Raw genomic sequence first — 18887 nt, forward strand, 5'->3', positions numbered from 1 at the left:
GTTTTATTCACTAAGAATACTTCATGAATTCTGGAATATGTTACTTAAGCTCTGTGTTAAAAAATTTATCTGAATTCAGTTTGTGTGGTATCTTTGGTCATGAATGTTGATATATTAGAGTAGACCCATGTTTTCTATATTCCCAAATAATTATTTGAAAATATCTATATTAAATAAATTAATTAGTCGCCTACCCACATTGGTTCCTTATAAAGCCTATTTTTATGGGAGTACTTTTGATATCTCAGCCATATGGAATACACCAACCTCATATGGTTATTGAAATAATAATTATGCCGTTCTGTGTCACTACGAATACGACATTTCTCCCAATATGTCTTTTGTTATTTATTTCATTGTTCAGTGCAGGGTATTCTAACTGATTTCTAAATTTAACTTCAGTGACGCCTTTTTGTCTCTGATTCACTTTATTGATGCGTTACCTACCAATCTCTATGGATTCCACTGCTAACCACCATCCATCTCTGCCTATAATGCTTGTGACTTAAGGCGATATCGAGGCAATACGCACAGTATGCACATATACCAATAAGAGACTGACGAATTAGAGTCCTAAACATCAATGGGAAGATTCAGGCAAACAATACCAAGTGAATTCTACTCTATGTTAACTGTTTAAATAAATGTTTAGTTCACAGCCTGTAAATAATAAAAGCAATATGGTTAGTATTCTATCCTACGTCACAGAATATTTTAGGTTACTACACCTATTTTGGTTAATATTTGTTACATTGTATTTAGTTATATATATTATTACATTCCTAGGTTATTGAATCCGTTTTATGCCAGTCTCCTACGTTCTCAACGGCTTATAGTCCTCGTGCCCTACTTATCCACTATTCTTCATCTTCCTGGTCTGAAGTTGGAATCGATATTGAAAATTCACTCAGTAAACTTTGCTCTGCATTTAATTTAAATACTTTTAGTGAATACAAATTCATTCCAGTGATTTTACTTGTCGCGTTTCACTCAGGATCTTCTCAACAAATCCCTGTAGAAGCTGAAGGCATCGTTCATGGGTTAAAACTTATTCAACGCTTAGCACAAGACTATAGTTGCCCACTTCTTTTATCACCATCAGAATACGAACCAGTGAAAGTCCAATTTAGAAAAAACTCAATCTCTTCTGGTGTGTCTACAGAATGTGAAAGTGACCACACAAATAGTTTTTTTCATCTCAACATGTGCGAAAATATTCAGTCTATAAAAGATAGTGCAAAATTTTCATTGGGCTTTTTGTCAGTGTCTCGGTCGGATGATGTAAGAGCTGGTGCGTTTTCCGTCATTCTTTTGTCTTTATGATCGTTTGAATATTTTTATAGCGGTAATCAAATAAATATTTTTGTTTAACGTATATGCTCATGGATTCTCTGTAAACAAATCAGACAGAATTGTGATCACCATTCACCCTCAAATAAATATCTAAACTATATTCAATAATATAAGTTTTCTTTACAATTTTAAGATGAATGTACTTATCCTAACAATTACTAGGATCCTACACTCGTTGATTTTTAAAAACCTTACTTCCTAGTACATGCATGTTCAATCAGTCGAATCTCACCATTTCACTATACTATCAAAGTTTTGGAAGTGATTGACAGTGCTTTCACTGTTATATACTAAGTAACACTGGGAAGTTGTTCGAACTGACTAATGTGTTTCGGGACATGCTCGGTTGCATTCGTTGATTTTTTAGTTGAGATCATGAATCGACCAATGTTAGACGACCATTAAAAACTTGGAAACACTGGAAGGCCGTTTCGTCCTAGTGTAAAACTCAGCAGTGCACATCCACAGCTCCGCACGCGGGTACGCACTGCAGGGGAGTCCCATACTAGAACGAAACGGCCGTCCAGTGCTTCCAGGTTTTCAATAGTGGTCTAATATATATATATATATATATATATAAACTGTCATTCTGAACGTCCGTTTTAGTTTCTTTTGTTCTAACACCTAACACTGGCAACTCAGAAAGGTATTCAGGATATCCATCTTGTAAACACTGTCTGCTCAAAACTAGCATCCCTCTTGTACATATTAAGATCTAAATGAGTCTGCTGGATCTTGTATGTACTGGTTTTATATATTTCGAAAAAGCTGTTGATTTTGCGTTATTTGTATTGAGTCTGTTTTCTTTTTTTGTCTACTCTTTCAAAGAACTGTACAAACGCGTTTTTGAAGGAGAATTCAGCGGTTGGTACTCTAGTTTCGAAATGACTAAAAATCTTTCTGATAACTCAGTTTGTCCTAACATCATTGCCAACAATAATGATAATAATAATTTCTCAAATACATATACATCAAAATTTTCAACATCCTCAAAAAGTCACATCGAGAAACCACAAGTTGCACTTTATTCTCAAAATGTAAACTCTGTCTGTTCATCAGTTCTCCATAATCCACCAAACGATGTGATTACACTTCCTTGGCTTCCTGTTAGTCCAACCGATGCATTTAGTTTCCAAAGTTCGAGGTCACTTCCAACTACTACTCACGCAAATATTATTCGGAAACTTGACAACCATAGGCAATTGTCTCGATCGAATATAGTAAGTTAACCTAAATGTATCCATTTACTATTATTAGATTGCCTGTTTATCCTCGAATAAGCTGTGATAATAAATCCTATTGTCTTACTTCTCCTTTTTGTATTTTTAATCATCCATTTAAATGTTTTTGTAATTTATAATTTTTTTGACGATTTCAATTCAATAGAATTTAAGAACTTCACAATATAATATTTTTGTGCACAAAGTCTGTTTATATGTTGTATGGTATCGTATTACTTACTTGTCTTGAGATCATTTTATCTTATTACTTGATATTATTTGAAAACTAGTGGATTTCATTCTATCAGTTATTATCTAGATAAATTATTGTAAACTTTTTATACACTTGTGGCAAGCTTTGTTATTTTCTGTACTGTCACGTTTATTTATTTATTTATTTATTTAAACACATAAATACTGTCATACATACTGTCACGTAGTCAAGTTAAATCACTGTTGATGGACAGGTATACTAAACAGGTTCACAACTTACTGACACATGAAAAAGGTCAGGTACTGTCAAATCACTGTAAAATGATGTTGTAAAAGCGTGAATCGTCAAATATACACCGATGTTAAACAGAACGCCATGGTAATTGTAACATACATACTTACCGCACAAAAGTGATCTGACAAAGAACTTTGGTGGTAAGTGATACCAAGATCAACCCTGAAAGGCTTAGTTTTCCAGAGCATTAATCTTCTTGTATATATGATTTGTAAAAATTTAACATCAACTATAGAGGTAAAATTTGAATGTTTGTTCGAATCGATTGTTGAAATAGCAGCTAAGATTAAAAAACAATGACTTTCAACTCTAAAATAATGGTTTAAATACTTAGCTTTCGATCATTGGTCTACAGATTCGGACGTCACATACCTGCTACTTCAGTTTTGGAAACCATCTAGTTATCACCAACACTCATTCAAAATATAAAGTACATAAAATTGAACTTGACTACTAACCTACATCAAATCTCAAATAATCATAGACCTAGTTCCTGAGAACTGTGAATCTATAATGTGAGACGTGAAATGACCAAAAGTCAGAAATCGCAAAATAGGCCTATTTTTGTACCATCCTGCAGTTCTTGTTGATTGTATTATATCTTATTACCATTTGCTATTTTTGGATATGCGTTTTTTGTTTTTCAATGCTGTTTGTATTATTATTTTCGTCGTTTTTTATTCGCTCATAATCGTATTGATTTGAATTTCTCTAGGTCTCACCGATATACATTTAATCCGAATCCTACTATTTTTGTCTTTCTCTCATCATTAGAAATGCCATTTCTATGTCATCTACTAAGTCTACCTTCAAAGTAACTTTGTTCTCTAATGATAGTATCGTGAACAGCACAATCAAATTCGTAAGTGTGATTCAAACACTGAATATCTGTCTAGGCCTAAATTCGCTGTTCGTGATAGTGCATGTGAAGTTTACGTAATACTGCGTGAATTTGAGTATACGTCTTAGTAAATATTAGAATTACTTTAAGAACAGTTAAGCAATCTTTGTTCAATACATAATAGTTCTGTTTAAAGCTACTCTAGCAACAGGTTATTGTCAATTATTGTTTAAGAACAATTATCCTCTGAGATGGTTATAACATGTATTACCTACCTCGACTCGCGATAATCGCTGGGGTAGGCGTGGGTTGGAAGAAAGTTGGGGGCGGCCAAATCAAGACGTGCTATTAGTCCATGAATAAGTTGCATTGATAGGCACAGACTACCTGGTTAGGCCTTGCGCAATTATTGCAACCGATTAGCAGATGTAGGAAGGATATGAATGTGACCAACTTGGTTTCGTGTGCAGTTACGGGTATGAGGGCTAATATCACTTCCCGGCTGCCTATGCCGTGGAAGGGTATTTTATGAGGGACCTGAAAAGGAAGTTGAATTAGTGTTGGTTTTAACGACCTGGGAGCGTGACCGCAGTGCCTAAGGGACAACTGCTTGAGGTCGGTCACACACGACCTTTTTGTGGGTAGTTTTTGTGTTAGCTCCGTTCTTCAAAAAAACCTTACCGCCGGAGACGGATATCCGTGGGATAAGGCGAGGTGTGCATTTTTAGGGTCGACCTTTTCTAACCCCACCCCTCCTTGTGGGAAGGCAGCATCGCTGTCATGCTGGTTGTCTGAAGGAAACACCTTACTGCTGTCACACCTCTGTACAGTCAGCAGTACGACTTCGCCTTCGGACCTTGGGTTTGCTGCTTTTAGTCTCACCGCTCTTCAACCGACCTGTCTGGCATGGTAGGACCTCGAGGAACGATTGTTCCAGCCAGCATAGCTCGATTGCTTCATCACGATAGGCAAGCCCGACCACCACGTCAAGGTAGCAGTAACGGTAAATTTGGGATTTGAATCGACAACTGAATCTCTGCTAATGTAGTATGGCAACTCGAACTGATGTACGTACGTACGAAGTTCTACGTTGTGACTGACTGGATTGCAAACGATTGATAGACTTTGGGTGACTTAGCTCAAAATCATTCACAATGCCACAAGTTCATTCATTCCGTGTCTTCCTTTACTTCTCACGTACAAAGTACAAGCCAGCATTTAACAGATGTAAATTACCTTTTAAAAAATCTTTTATTCAGTTAACCCATATTTTTTTTCTCGAATTGCATCTGTGCCTAATCGTTCATATTACCAATAATGATGTTATAACCTCTACTACTTTACGATTTCTTTCGTAAATTTCTTCTCGCTTTACCAATGGGATGTGACAACTTGAACAGATTCTCACATGTCCCTAGTCCTAAGTTATGTTTGACTGACCGACTACAACTAAATTAAAATTTTAAACACTCTCCTTCATTTTTACCTTGTTGAAAACGCGTACATTTCAGCGTAAAAAACTTCCTAAAGTAGGATCGATATTACTTAGATTATATCGAATCTGTGTGATGTACATTTTTGTATGTCAATCTAATTGCTATTTCACGAATTCAGTCATAAGTTTTAGATTTTATGGATTCCATGTTTGTTTATTTGAGATAGCACACAAAAAGATGATGTTAATTCACGTATGGCTTTTGGTATAATTCATTGTACATAGTCATTAGAAAATATTTGCATAACTTTAAAACTTTTTATAATTCGTATATTTTTCATCCTTTGTGTCATATTCATTACACAAGCTGATATTCCATTCCATATAACCCATACTTATTATCGTCTGAAAGTTTTTGGGTGCTTGCTTAAATATTCTCCATTGTTGATGTAGTTTAAATGACATTTGTTCAAGTATACTACATTACCACTGCAAAGTTATATATAGATCTTTCTTAACTGGATTACCACTTATTTAATTTTCTGTTTAATATTTCTCTTGGAAAGCTCAGTTCTACAGAGTGTGGTATCCTACCATCTACATTATGTGAACAAATGTGTCAAGTGTCTCAGGCTGGTGTATTTTGTTCATTATGTCCACAGTCATATCCCACATCTGTCCCTTTACCCAGTATTAATTCTTCTGTAGAAGAGTATTACGCTGAACTTCCCAAAGTAACTCAATCTGTTGTAAGTATATTTTCTTCCTTCCTGACAATTTACTTTTTTTTGTGTACATGTATCAGAAAATGAATATAACCCTTAAATGTCCACGATTATTTTTATTAAACTTAGTAAAATTGTCTAATAACTGAACCGAATAGCAACAACAAGTATCCATGCGTTTTCTAAATATATCATTTATCATCAATTAAAATCCATAATCTTTATTCAGTCTCTTAATTGTTATTGACTGAGATAATCAGATAATAAGAGTCTAGATTTTTGTCTATTAGTTTCCACTGTCAAAATATGGTTATTTGTCCACTATATAAACAAGTTATGGAAGGATTTGTGGAGATAGTAAAATTTTCATTTTTTTAAACCACGGACTGGTATGAGTTATCAAGAGGCCGTAATCAATGGAGTTTAACGATGTCGGATGTGAAACAGTCATCCACCCTAGACAGCCAATGAGAGTTACGTGACATTATGAATTGGTTGAAGTTATACATGTACATTATTTGGTCCCTGCTCAATGGTATGAAGTGTTTGGATACAATACCGAGTGTCTTGAGTTTGATTCCCAAGGTACAGGGTCGCTAATAAGCACTGTTAAGAAGTCCCGTATTAGAACGAGACAACCATCCAGTGCTTACAGGTTTTCTATGTTGATCTAGTTAAGATGGGTTCGTGATTTGAAACTGGAAGTAGAAATAAAATTCACTAAGTGTAGATTATTCGTTGTTTTCAGTGATAATTTAACTATGCTTTTTACTGTTTGTGCTTTCTTTTGTTTTCAGATACTAAAAATTCCACTAAATTATTTTCAATGATGAAAATGATAATTTTAAGTTAGCATTTACTTTTCATTTGTTGTTTTTATGTATTAAGTTAGTAATTGGATGATCATCGTGTTTCTCTGCCGCTTGTTGTTGTCTTCCATAACCTTTTTTGTTTGCTTGTCTTGTTCAAAAAAGTAGAGTTTCTTTCCAAGCTTGGATGTGTTTGTTGTAATGAAGTTCTATTCTGTGCGTGAATATATACATATGCTTACATGTAACATAACGATTTCCCTCTACTTTATTTATGCAGAATTTAGAATTGGAATCACGTCGCCCCCATCCTAATAGACCTAAAAGACCTCATCCACATACTGATTCCGCTCATTCTCACTCACCGTCTCCGTTGTTATCCAACGAACAAAATTTATTACCAGCAACCACAGCTGTCGATCAATCGATAACTGATCTGTGTTCTAAAGATGAACTGTTCCATATTAACGATCACCAAACATTAGATAATGGTTCAACCGTTTATGCTGAAGTTAACGATGCATTTGTTTACAAAACACTCCCTTATTGTTCTTCATCAGGTTTTATTCCTACCAAACTATCCTCACATGTAGACCATTATGAATTAACAGATTCTGTACAGCAACTCAATAATTTAACTTTGTATCCAAATCTTTCATATTCTCCTTACACCTCCAACATCTGTGATAATACCCATGTAAATGGTAAGTTTTCTAAACCATAACTCATTTTTCTGTTGTCCAGTTTGTGTGTAATGAGTGTATTAAACGTTTTTTCTATAACACTAACTGATTCTAGGCATCAAAAAAGCAAAACATATTGATTTTAATACTTTTTTTTAGAATCCTTCTTTACAGAATTAAAAGTTTTCATGCATATGACTATATATCTTGGTAACAGATTCGTTGGAAAGAGATCTCTTCATTAAACTTTGTTTACAATGTTCTTATAAGAATTATAAAATTACGGATGTTTGGACTCAGGACAACTCATATCATTGTTCAAACCTACATTTTATTGTTGTCTCGACTCATTTTCTTAAGACTTTCTGAGCTGGGTTCTTTTCTCGAATTAACTACATGCCTTAGTTTGGGAAACGCTATGCATTGATATTTAGCAGCTGATATATACTCACAAAGATATCGTTAATAGGATTGATACCCCTTTGATCTGTTTTTATACTTTACTGGTGGAATAAATAAATAATTAAGCTCCACTGTTTGTATCATTAATTAAGTAATCGATACTTTATGCTTGATTGCATCTGACACAAACGCCAGTTATTTCACACGGCTTTCTTTCAAAGCTTGCACTAGTCCTATATCCCACTTCCTTCGTGTTACTAGTACTTCAATATGATATCATGTCTCAGAGATTTCGGAAATAGTATTTTAATTACGATATTTCTCTTCACTTAGTTCCTCATTAAGGCTCTATAATAATATGTAATTTTTACAGTTAAGAACAAAAGCAATGCCAATTAAATGGTAATTGGTCACCTTAACGCTTTTTTATTTTAAACTAATCAGTTAAAAGCTCGTCAAACGTGATTGTTTCTTTCTTTTGTCCCTACTAAAATTCAGGCTCCCCTGTTTTAAATAATACAAGCGAAATGCATCATTCGAATTCATCGCGTTTGAATCCATTATCAAATATCCTTTCGCAGTATAAAGTTTCTGCTGATACTTTTGGAAGAACTAGCTTGCAGTTTAATCGGAGACTTACAAACTTACCAGCTCTGCCTTCGAACGAGATTTCAATCTCAATATCAACTCATTCAGATTCAAATTTCTCGTCTCTTCCTTTTTGTTGGATGCCTACTCAAGCTATACCTTCCATTTTATGCTCCTCTTATTCCAACAATTGTTCCACCTCATTATGTTCTTGGTCTACATGTAGACAGCACCCATTTACCGCGGTAAATTTCAATAGATTTTCGAGAGTACCAAATGTTTCAGCCTCTGACTTGCAGTATGCTCCAAACATTTTTCCTCTCAAATCTTCTACGTTTCTTGGACCTTTAACGCCCATAGAATTTCCGTGCGAATCTCTCCCAGTTTCTCAGTTGAACCAAAAAGTAGGATTTTTTGAATATTTTTAATTGTTCTTCTATACCTTTGTAAGTTCAGTGTGTTGAAAAAAAACCGTTTGGTTCATAAGTGATGTAGACGCCCAATTTAAGTTGTAGCTTCTGATACTATAATTTACTCTTGAAAGGATACCAAAAGTCTTCTGTACTTTTATCGGAGCGTAAATCGGTGTTCATCCATCTCTTTAAGTTCATTTACTTGGGAACTGTTCTCAGCCAATACGCAGATATGGTTCCTCCAATCGTACATTAATAGGTCTTATCCCGATCGTTGCTGCTACCTTGACGTGGTGGTCGGGCTTGCCTATCGTGATGAAGCAATCGAGCTATGCTGGCTGGAACAATCGTTCCTCGAGGTCCTACCATGCCAGACAGGTCGGTTGAAGAGCGGTGAGACTAAAAGCAGCAAACCCAAGGTCCGAAGGCGAAGTCGTACTGCTGACTGTACAGAGGTGTGACAGCAGTAAGGTGTTTCCTTCAGACAACCAGCATGACAGCGATGCTGCCTTCCCACAAGGAGGGGTGGGGTTAGAAAAGGTCGACCCTAAAAATGCACACCTCGCCTTATCCCACGGATATCCGTCTCCGGCGGTAAGGTTTTTTTGAAGAACGGAGCTAACACAAAAACTACCCACAAAAAGGTCGTGTGTGACCGACCTCAAGCAGTTGTCCCTTAGGCACTGCGGTCACGCTCTCAGGTCATTAAGACCACTTCTAACCCAATTTCCTTTTCAGGTACCTCTAGAAGAATCCTTCCACGGTGTGGGCAACCGGGAAGTGATAACTGCCCTCATACCTCTAACAACACTCAAGACCACTGTATTCATAATCAATCTCCTTCTTCACTTCCTACTATTCCTTCTACCTTGACTTTCAACACTAAACTTCCTCTCTCGGTTTCCTCCTCAAGTGTCACCATGGCCAACGATTCTAGTGCGCGAAACGCTGTCCCAGGTCTACTAAAACCTCGCTCCAAACTACACATTGGAGCCTTCAACGTACGTACCCTATGCCAAATCGGTCAACAGGCCTCCTTAGCTAAAACTCTAGAATCTCGTACCATTGATGTATGCTGTGTCTCCGAAACACGCATACAGGATCCCAGTGTGGTCATTCACTTGACCTCACCTCGCCAAAATGGACAGCCGACGAAATACACCCTCCGTGTATCTGGCGACCCGTTGGCTAGTTCTCGCGGACTTGCAGGTGTAGGCATAGCACTAAGTACAAGGGCAGAACAGGCACTACTAGAATGGATCCCCGTTAACAGTCGCCTGTGTGCTGTCCGGCTAAATGGCTCCGTAAGAACTCGGAAGGATAGGGACACACGTCGTTGCCTTTTCGTCGTTTCTGCCTACGCTCCCACTGACTGCAGCCATGATGAAGTAAAAGATGACTTTTACAGAAAACTCTCTGAGCTTCTTCAGAAAGCTAAGCGCTCAGACATAGTAGTCGTAGCGGGTGACTTTAATGCCCAGGTAGGCAGCTTAAATCAAACAGAAAGACATTTAGGTGGGTGTTTTAGTATTCCGGCTCAACGAACCGATAATGGTGATCGTCTGTTGCAACTATGCTCAGACAATCGTTTATTTTTAGCAAGCACTAATTTTAAACATAAGGAGAGACATCGTCTAACATGGCGACCACCTGCACCAAACCAACGATGGACTCAAATAGACCATATTGTCATCAGTCATCGTTGGAGAGGCTCAATAGAAGATTGTCGCTCGTATTGGAATACTTGTTTAGACTCTGATCACGCTTTAATACGAGCGCGCATTTGTCTGCGCCTCAATGGACGCAGGAAAATTACACTAAGAAGACCTATTAGGATTGAACTGGAGGACGAGAAAGCCAAATGCGAATTCCAGAAACAACTGAGTTCACATCTAGGCAGTTCTGTAAACGAGACTGACCCAGATGCTGCTTGGAAAGACATACGAACAGCTGTGGAAACAGCAGTCACATCTATTAGTCATTTAAACCATAGGGCTCCAAAAAACCAGTGGATTTCCTCTAAGTCTATTTTACTGATGGATTCGCGTAAACTCATCCCATCAGGCTCTGAACACGACGAAGAGCGTAAAGAAATTAGATCTAGGTTAACTAAAAGTCTAAGGAACGATCGTGAGCAGTGGTGGGCAACGAAAGCAAAAGAGATGGAAAAGGCAGCGGCTGTAGGCAACACCAGGCAACTATTCAGACTAATAAAAGAAACCGGAATTAAGAAGTCAAGTGTAAGTGAGACAATCTCCGAAAAAGACGGAACCCTTATCTGCTCTCAACCTAAACGTTTAGAACGATGGGCGGAACACTTTAAGGAGCAGTTTAGCTGGCCTTCAGCTACTGCACAACTACCCACTATTCCCAGAAAACCTGAATGGAACATTGAGGTAGGCCCCCCGACCCTACTTGAAGTTCAAAAGGCTATAAGTAATCTGAAACGAGGAAAAGCAGCTGGTCCTGATGGATTGGCTCCAGAGGTCTTTAAATATGGTGGTCCAATTTTAGCGATTAGGTTGACTAATATTCTGGCTAAAATCTGGGAGACGGATGTAATCCCATCCGACTGGTCACAATCACTGATTGTCCCAATATATAAAAAGGGGTCCAAATCATCCTGCGATAACCATAGAGGGATTAGTCTGACTAACATAGCATCTAAAATACTAGCCTCAATAATTATCGGGCGCCTAACTAAGACTCGTGAACTGCAAACACGAGAAAATCAGGCTGGCTTCAGACCTGGTCGTGGCTGTATCAACCACATATTCACCATTCGTCAAGTTTTAGAGCACAGACACGCTTATCGGCGTCCGACAATGATAGTTTTTCTTGACTTGAAAGCAGCATTTGACTCTGTAGACCGAGAGGTTCTGTGGCAGTGTCTGTCATTGAAAGGTGTACCTGAGAAGTACATAAACCTTTTGAAGGCTCTTTACTCGAACACTATCAGTCGAGTGAGAGCTTATGGCGAACTGTCATATGATTTTACAACCTCAAGTGGTGTCCGTCAAGGCTGTCCACTATCCCCGTTTTTGTTTAACTTCATTATAAACCTGTTGCTGCAAATAACACTCTCTTCGACTGAATCTACAGGAATTGATCTCCTACCAGGGGGACCACTAAGCGACTTAGAATACGCAGATGACATAGTCCTGTTTGGTGAAGACGCTGGCAAAATGCAGAGTCTTCTGTTGGAACTCAGCAATAATGCCAGGATGTTTGGGATGCGTTTCTCCCCATCCAAATGTAAATTGTTACTCCAGGACTGGCCTGCGTCAACACCCGAACTAAGGATAGGGAGTGAAGTAGTCGAACGCGTCGACAACTTCACTTATCTTGGAAGTCTGATCAGCCCTAATGGGTTGGTGTCTGAGGAAATCTCATTACGGATTCAAAAAGCTCGTTTGACTTTTGCCAACTTACGTCACCTATAGCGAAGACGAGATATCCGTCTATCAATTAAGGGACGAGTATACTGCGCATCAGTTCGTTCTGTTCTACTTTACGGCTGTGAAACATGGCCATTAAGAGTAGAAGATACTCGTAGGTTACTAGTATTTGACCACAGATGCCTTAGAAATATTGCTCTTATCTGCTGGGATAACCGGGTAAGTAATAGTGAGGTTAGACGCAGGGTATTAGGGAACGATGGTAAATCAGTTGATGAGGTCATGAATCTTCATCGACTGAGATGGTTGGGCCATGTGTTACGTATGCCTGAACACCGATTACCACGACGCGCTATGATGACTAGTATTGGGGACGGTTGGAAGAGAGTTAGGGGCGGCCAACCCAAAACATGGCATCAGTGCTTGAAGTCACTAACTTCTAGTCTGAGCCATGTTGGCAGATGCAGACTACCTGGTTGGGGTCCGCGTGACTATCGTAACCAATGGTTGGAGACTCTGTGTGACATGGCTCAGAATCGATCACAATGGCGTAGGTGTATACACTCTTTATCTTCCCTTAAACCTTGAGACTAAAATTGCTTCATATCTCCCTTCCTATACTATATCCTTATATACAACCTATAATTTATATACTACTACCAACACTAAATTAACTACTATTAATCCGGTGTTGATCTTGTTGTGCTAACGAGGTATGGCAACTTGGACCGATGCATATATGTGCCTGGTCCTACGTTGTAGTTGACTGACTGAATAGGTCTTATTCATTTGTTTAATTTTTATCTAACGCGCATATTATGTTATTTATAATAAATTAAGGCTTCTTTGAAACAGCTTTTCTACAATATGCTAGAAAGGTTATTCACCCATTTTTATTTGGTTAAAACCTTCATTCTCAAGTGAACTGACTCAGTCTTTAAAAAATAAAATAATGGTTTCCAAGAATAATAAAATGTTCATTTTAGAAGAAATCGATTTTATTTTATTTATTTAAACACATACATATTGGTACAAAGGGGCACCAGATACATATGCGACACACATTTTGTGTGAGGGCTGTGATACTGCCCGGGTGCCCAAACCGAAGCAGGTGGTTTTCTTAGGGGGCCACACCCCGAGCCTTTGACCTGAAGGTCTAACCCACAAGGTAGTGGAGCATCGTGAGGAGATGCAATCCCATGGTAGCCGGTGACCAGCGATTGGTTCATACGCCATTTGTTCCCTCAGGATACTGGAGCCCATATTCACCATTGATTTGGAATCAGAGTTTTCCAACTCCCTTAGGTAGACTCGCAGTGTCCACCAACCTGGTTAAAGCGCCGGACATTCGCTTTTCGTCCTCTCCATTTCGTAAACAACACCCCCTCCACGAGAAGGCAGTGAGTAGGACTTCCCTGGCAGAGGCTGTATATTCGCGTAGCCATGTGAGAGCATTTCGAGAGGGAGAGCGGACTCTCCCCACTCTCGGCCCTACCAGGGCATTTGGGGGCAGAAGAAATCGATAACTTAGAACTGTATGCAATTTGTTGTCGTTCTTTGACTTTTTCAAAGACTAACCTGATTCAGATTATGCTAGATTTGATCGAAAAATTCCAAATAAACTCAAGTAATGGTGTGTTTTTTTTTAAAAAAAAAGAGAAAAACACTACATCGTCGTTGTTTTGCTGAAATATGAAAACATTAGTGCCGATAGTTATTTTTTTTTGATAATGTATTCTGTATATTCACTTTAACTTTTAAGTACATTCAAAATAATTTCTTAATTCGGATTATTTCTACTGATATTATGTGTTCTCTTACGTATTATTAAAGTTCTTGAAATACTTGTTGTATTTTAGAAGAAATCGACTTGTGTTGTTGATTCAACTGTCACTAACATATCACCTGTTACATCCGATTTCTCAAATCATCGAAAGCGATTTCCACGGAATATTTTATCTAGTGCTATAAAGCGATATAATATTTGGTCACGATATATGTTGAACAATAGTCGTAACTCAAGTAAGTCATTGACATGTATTCCTGATAAATATACTTTCCAAAGACTTTTAAACCTATTCTCTACTATTATACATGTGTGTTGATTGGTTAAGTTAATATGGTATTTCAAAAATCATGAGTCAATTGAAGCTAGACAACCATCGAAATCCTGGAAGCACTGGACGGCCGTTTCGTCCTATTATGGACTCCTCAGCAGTGTGCATCCACGATCCTGCACTCGCGAGATTCCAAACCAGGACCTACCAGTCTCGAGCCAGAGCCCTTGACCGATAGACCACTGAGCCGGCATCCAACGGTGTTAATGTCTAAAATCAACCAATCCACGAAGTTGAGCAACCGTTCACCAATTGTCTTCAGTGAGTTGATATCTCTACAACAGACTTGATAGAACTCCATGTGCCACTGCTTCCCACTAGAACTAAAGGAAATATCTCTTGAAGTCAGTCGAACCCAGGACCTACTAGTCTCGGGCCAGAGCCCTTAACTGGTGGTCTAGCTTCAATTGACTCATGATTTCAACAGTGAAAATACTAAATTCTCCACAAAACCCCGATCTGATATATAGTCATATGCACATAACACTGCACTAGTAGTTTTGTCTGAACTACACATTTTCAAAACGATGATATATATACATCCGCTTTTTTCATTGAAAACTTTGGGATGGTCCAAAATGTTGTCATCAGTGCAATGGATATCTATTACCAAATCAAAACGACTCAGGAGTACTAGTTGGTTCCACCTTCTGCTAGACAACAAGAAGAATTTGTTTGCATTCTCACTCAAAATTTACATTCGTTTTCTTAAAACATAACCGTGTGAACACAAGTATATCCAGTTACATGTTAAGTCTCTCAACTAATACTATTCCTATAACTCGAGTTACAATTGTTTTTAAAACTTAATAGATTCATTTAGTAGAACTATGCTTAAAATACGATTCTAATTACTATAATGTGTCATTTTTCTGAACAAGTTTATGAATTTTATATTTCCTTTCATTTCTAAAACATTATTATCTATATCCAGGTTAATGCTGCTTATTGTTTCAGTTCATAAGATGATTATATTGATTGCACATCCTATCAACCTCACTGACTAATTAACTAACTGCCTTTTTAATTCGAATTTCAGAAACTTAACTATATATGGAAACAACATCTACTGGAATCTGTTCATGTTAACAAATACTGTATTCTAACCAAATATTCTTCATTAGATTGTATAATGAAATAGTTTTGTCGTAATTATCAGCTTCTATAAATCAGATTGATCATTTTGACGAATTTATCATTGTATTATAATATAAGTTATGAATATCAGAATTATTCTCATTATACTCCGAGATAACTTTACATGTTTATATAGCTTAATCTATTTCTTTATTATATATCCTTAATGATGACACTTTTCAACAGTCGTCACCTTATATTCTATATTGACATCAATATTGGTAAATCACTTCATGTATTATCTATTCTTTAACTTTTATTCCAATTTGCAAAATAATCTTTTCAACACATTAGGAAATCATTTATTTTAAATAAACTATCTTTCGATTTTTTTTCTTATTCAACGACAATAATTGTTCACTTCTCAGTAAATCCAATCTAATATATACAAATACATTTAATATAAAGACTCAAGTTTATTTGGCATATAATTCCCATTTAAACATTAAAATTAAAAACACGAAGTTCAGCGAAGGGATCTCTTTTCAACGAATTTATTATCAAGCTGTACAATCGTATATATATATGAAAAAGTTTTGTTAAAGTACTAATTCCGTGAGGAAATGTGAACACTAATAAACAAGATTGTAATACTAGATTACGTAATACGAGTAATAACAATAGATTTAGTGAATAGAATAAGATGATTAAAATGTTTTGGTTACAATAATTAAAGGTTTATTTCTTTATAAAACCGGGCTGAAATAAGAACATTTGAATTTTGCAAAATGTCCTAAAATGTTACAACTCAATAATGAATTTATTAGATAATGTGAGAATGCATAATGAAAATAAACACATTATACATTAGTAGTTAAACTTGATAAAACGGTGTGCGTTTACGAGTACTATACTGCTATTGTTCTCAAACTCCATACGTCTTTTGTATTAATCAGGATTGTTTAATTAACGTGAAATTATTGACAATGATATGAAATCGGTAGTTGTCGCCCTTGCAATCTCTTTCTAACGACGTTGAATACGATCATGTTCCTTGTGAACTGTCTGCTTTCGCCCGTTGTCAAGGTACACACAGACTGTCAAAGAGAAAGAAAGGTTGCAGCAGTCAACTTTCTCCAATCACTTTTCCATCGACTAACATTCACACTCATCTTTATACGACATGTAGACCTGGTTAAGATAATGTTATCATTGTCGTTGCACAAATGACCAGCAATCTGTCTGAGTCGAATCTCACCTTGTTAGGTATTTGGAACTGGTCGACAGAACACATTGCTCATCAACAAGGAATTTGCATCATTTATAATGAAGTCATTTTCACTGTGCTACAAGAAGACGCATCACACAATTTAACAGTTTGAGAGGCTACAACTGAAGTTATCAAGTTACAATGTTAATATTGCAGTCTGTAATATTAACACAAACATACAGTGAGTACTAAGTAGAATGCAAAAAGTTTCCACACAAATACTCAACAAAAAACATAGTGCATGCAAAATCGAGACAATTTGAGTAGAATAATGTTATATCCCCTGGTGAATTATGAATGGTAACTCAAAGGACTATTTATCGACCAATGTATTATGCCTATTTCCTATTGTACAATTGTTATGCAACTAAACTATTCATATTCGTATTTCTCTTATCATTAGCTTTATTTTGACCTTGACTTATTATCATACGATTCTTGAGTTATAATCAGTTTATTGATTACTTTGGTTTGTATAAAAACCCAGTATGTTTGTAAATAATGATTCATATTGCCTGGGCTGTTATTTGTGTTCTGGACTCAACTGGCTGGGCTAGTCAGAAAGCAGGGCCGATACGCACTCAAGACTGCTCGTACGATTTCAAGTATCATTTGCGTCCGATCAATAAATTCACTCCTCCCTAAATTGCGCATTCATATATATTACGAAGCCATACGTTATAACAAATAAGAAATTAAAGACAAAAGAGCAGACTAACGAAATGTAAAAGCACGATATCCTAGTCACAATAAGGATAATGAGAACATTACAAAATAATTTGCTTTCCCCGTAATGAACACATCCAGAAATATACGTCAAACGTTTGTGGATTTCTAAGGTATCAAAACGAATGCATCGATAAATCAGTACAGTATTGGTAATGTTCAAGAAGTTATAGAAGCAGATGGTGTTAACAAGATATATTCGGTCATGAGTCGACTGGCTACTGAGAATGTGTGTATAAGTAGTATGATTGGTTGTATGTGAACGGAATGGAAAGTGTTGCTGAGCAGTGTTGTTCGGTGTTGATGCGGTTGATAATGTTGATTTTGGTGTGTATGTTGATGTTGGGTGTGTGTGTTTGTGGAATGGTGCTGTTCAGTGTGGTGTTTGTGTATGTGTCAGTGTTTGATGTGCAAATGGATGTGTGAAGATTTAGTTAGAGTGGTGTGGTGGCTACGTGTTGATTGGGCTTGTCTGGTTGACTTTGCGCAGTGGCGGTACCGTAGCCAATGAAGTTTATCTGAGGCGCGGTTATTGCTAGTTGAAAACTACTCCCAATACCCCGCACCGATGGCGTGAAATATCGTTGTCGGATGCAATTTTTCTAGGCCGTATCTGGCCCAATTTACACAATACAGATGTTCGTCGCTGGCTGACTAGCTAGCTACCTAGCTCGCTCGCACACTCTCACACCGACACACGCACACTGTCTACGACCCACAATTATACTGTCTCTCAGTCTCTGTCACAACACCATACACAGATCCTACTCTCACACACACCTACACGAACACTGTGACACACAACCAAACAACAGCAACAACCATACAAACACTCCAACTAATAATAATATCAGTAATTCCAATAATGTACAAATAGCACCACTAACACTAGTAACATTGTTATCATTATTCTTCTTCCTCGTATAATCATTAATTTCATTATTATCACTAATAATAATAATAATAATACTGCTACCAATTATACTGCTACGACTACTAATAATGCTACTATTACTATTACAACAACAACAACAACAACTACTACTACTACTACTACTACTACTACTACTACTACTTCTCATATCGCCACTGCTGCTTTTACTACAACTGCCAATAATGATAAATACCACACAACCGGAAAATTACAACCTATTATAACACACTCAACTCTCGGTTATGCACACATCTCCCCTTAGCATAGTTCTCATGCAGCAGCAACAGCAACTCATCACCAACACTTACCACAACACAAACCTACATCACCACATTCAATCGTTGTGTGTGTTGCACACAAACAGTCTGATGCGTACGCGTACGCACAC

General features: G+C 37.2%; 1 protein-coding gene and 1 non-coding gene across 3 annotated transcripts in view; one reads left to right on the forward strand and one right to left on the reverse strand.

Moving 5' to 3' along the window:
* Smp_127040.1 (hypothetical protein) overlaps positions 1 to 16036 on the forward strand; it is a gene marked incomplete at its 5' end in the record, with an annotated part of 34897 nt that extends 18861 nt beyond the window's left edge. The window contains 7 exons of one of the 2 annotated variants that reach the window (XM_018796718.1): positions 787 to 1291; positions 2182 to 2573; positions 5924 to 6106; positions 6880 to 7595; positions 8475 to 8968; positions 14235 to 14397; positions 15532 to 16036. In XM_018796718.1, the coding sequence (XP_018651831.1) occupies positions 787 to 1291; positions 2182 to 2573; positions 5924 to 6106; positions 6880 to 6912 (1113 nt within the window). In that variant the 3' untranslated portion in view covers positions 6913 to 7595; positions 8475 to 8968; positions 14235 to 14397; positions 15532 to 16036. The remainder of the gene's footprint in view (positions 1 to 786; positions 1292 to 2181; positions 2574 to 5923; positions 6107 to 6879; positions 7596 to 8474; positions 8969 to 14234; positions 14398 to 15531) is intronic. The other variant, XM_018796717.1, reaches the window with a different exon arrangement.
* Positions 16037 to 18044: 2008 nt separating this feature from the next.
* Positions 18045 to 18186, reverse strand: Smp_sma.U4.1.1. The gene has a single exon (XR_001974640.1). It is a non-coding gene (small nuclear RNA).
* Positions 18187 to 18887: the final 701 nt, after the last annotated feature.

The sequence above is a fragment of the Schistosoma mansoni genome, chromosome 4 (assembly GCF_000237925.1).
Source record: "Schistosoma mansoni strain Puerto Rico chromosome 4, complete genome".
NCBI lineage: Eukaryota > Metazoa > Platyhelminthes > Trematoda > Strigeidida > Schistosomatidae > Schistosoma > Schistosoma mansoni.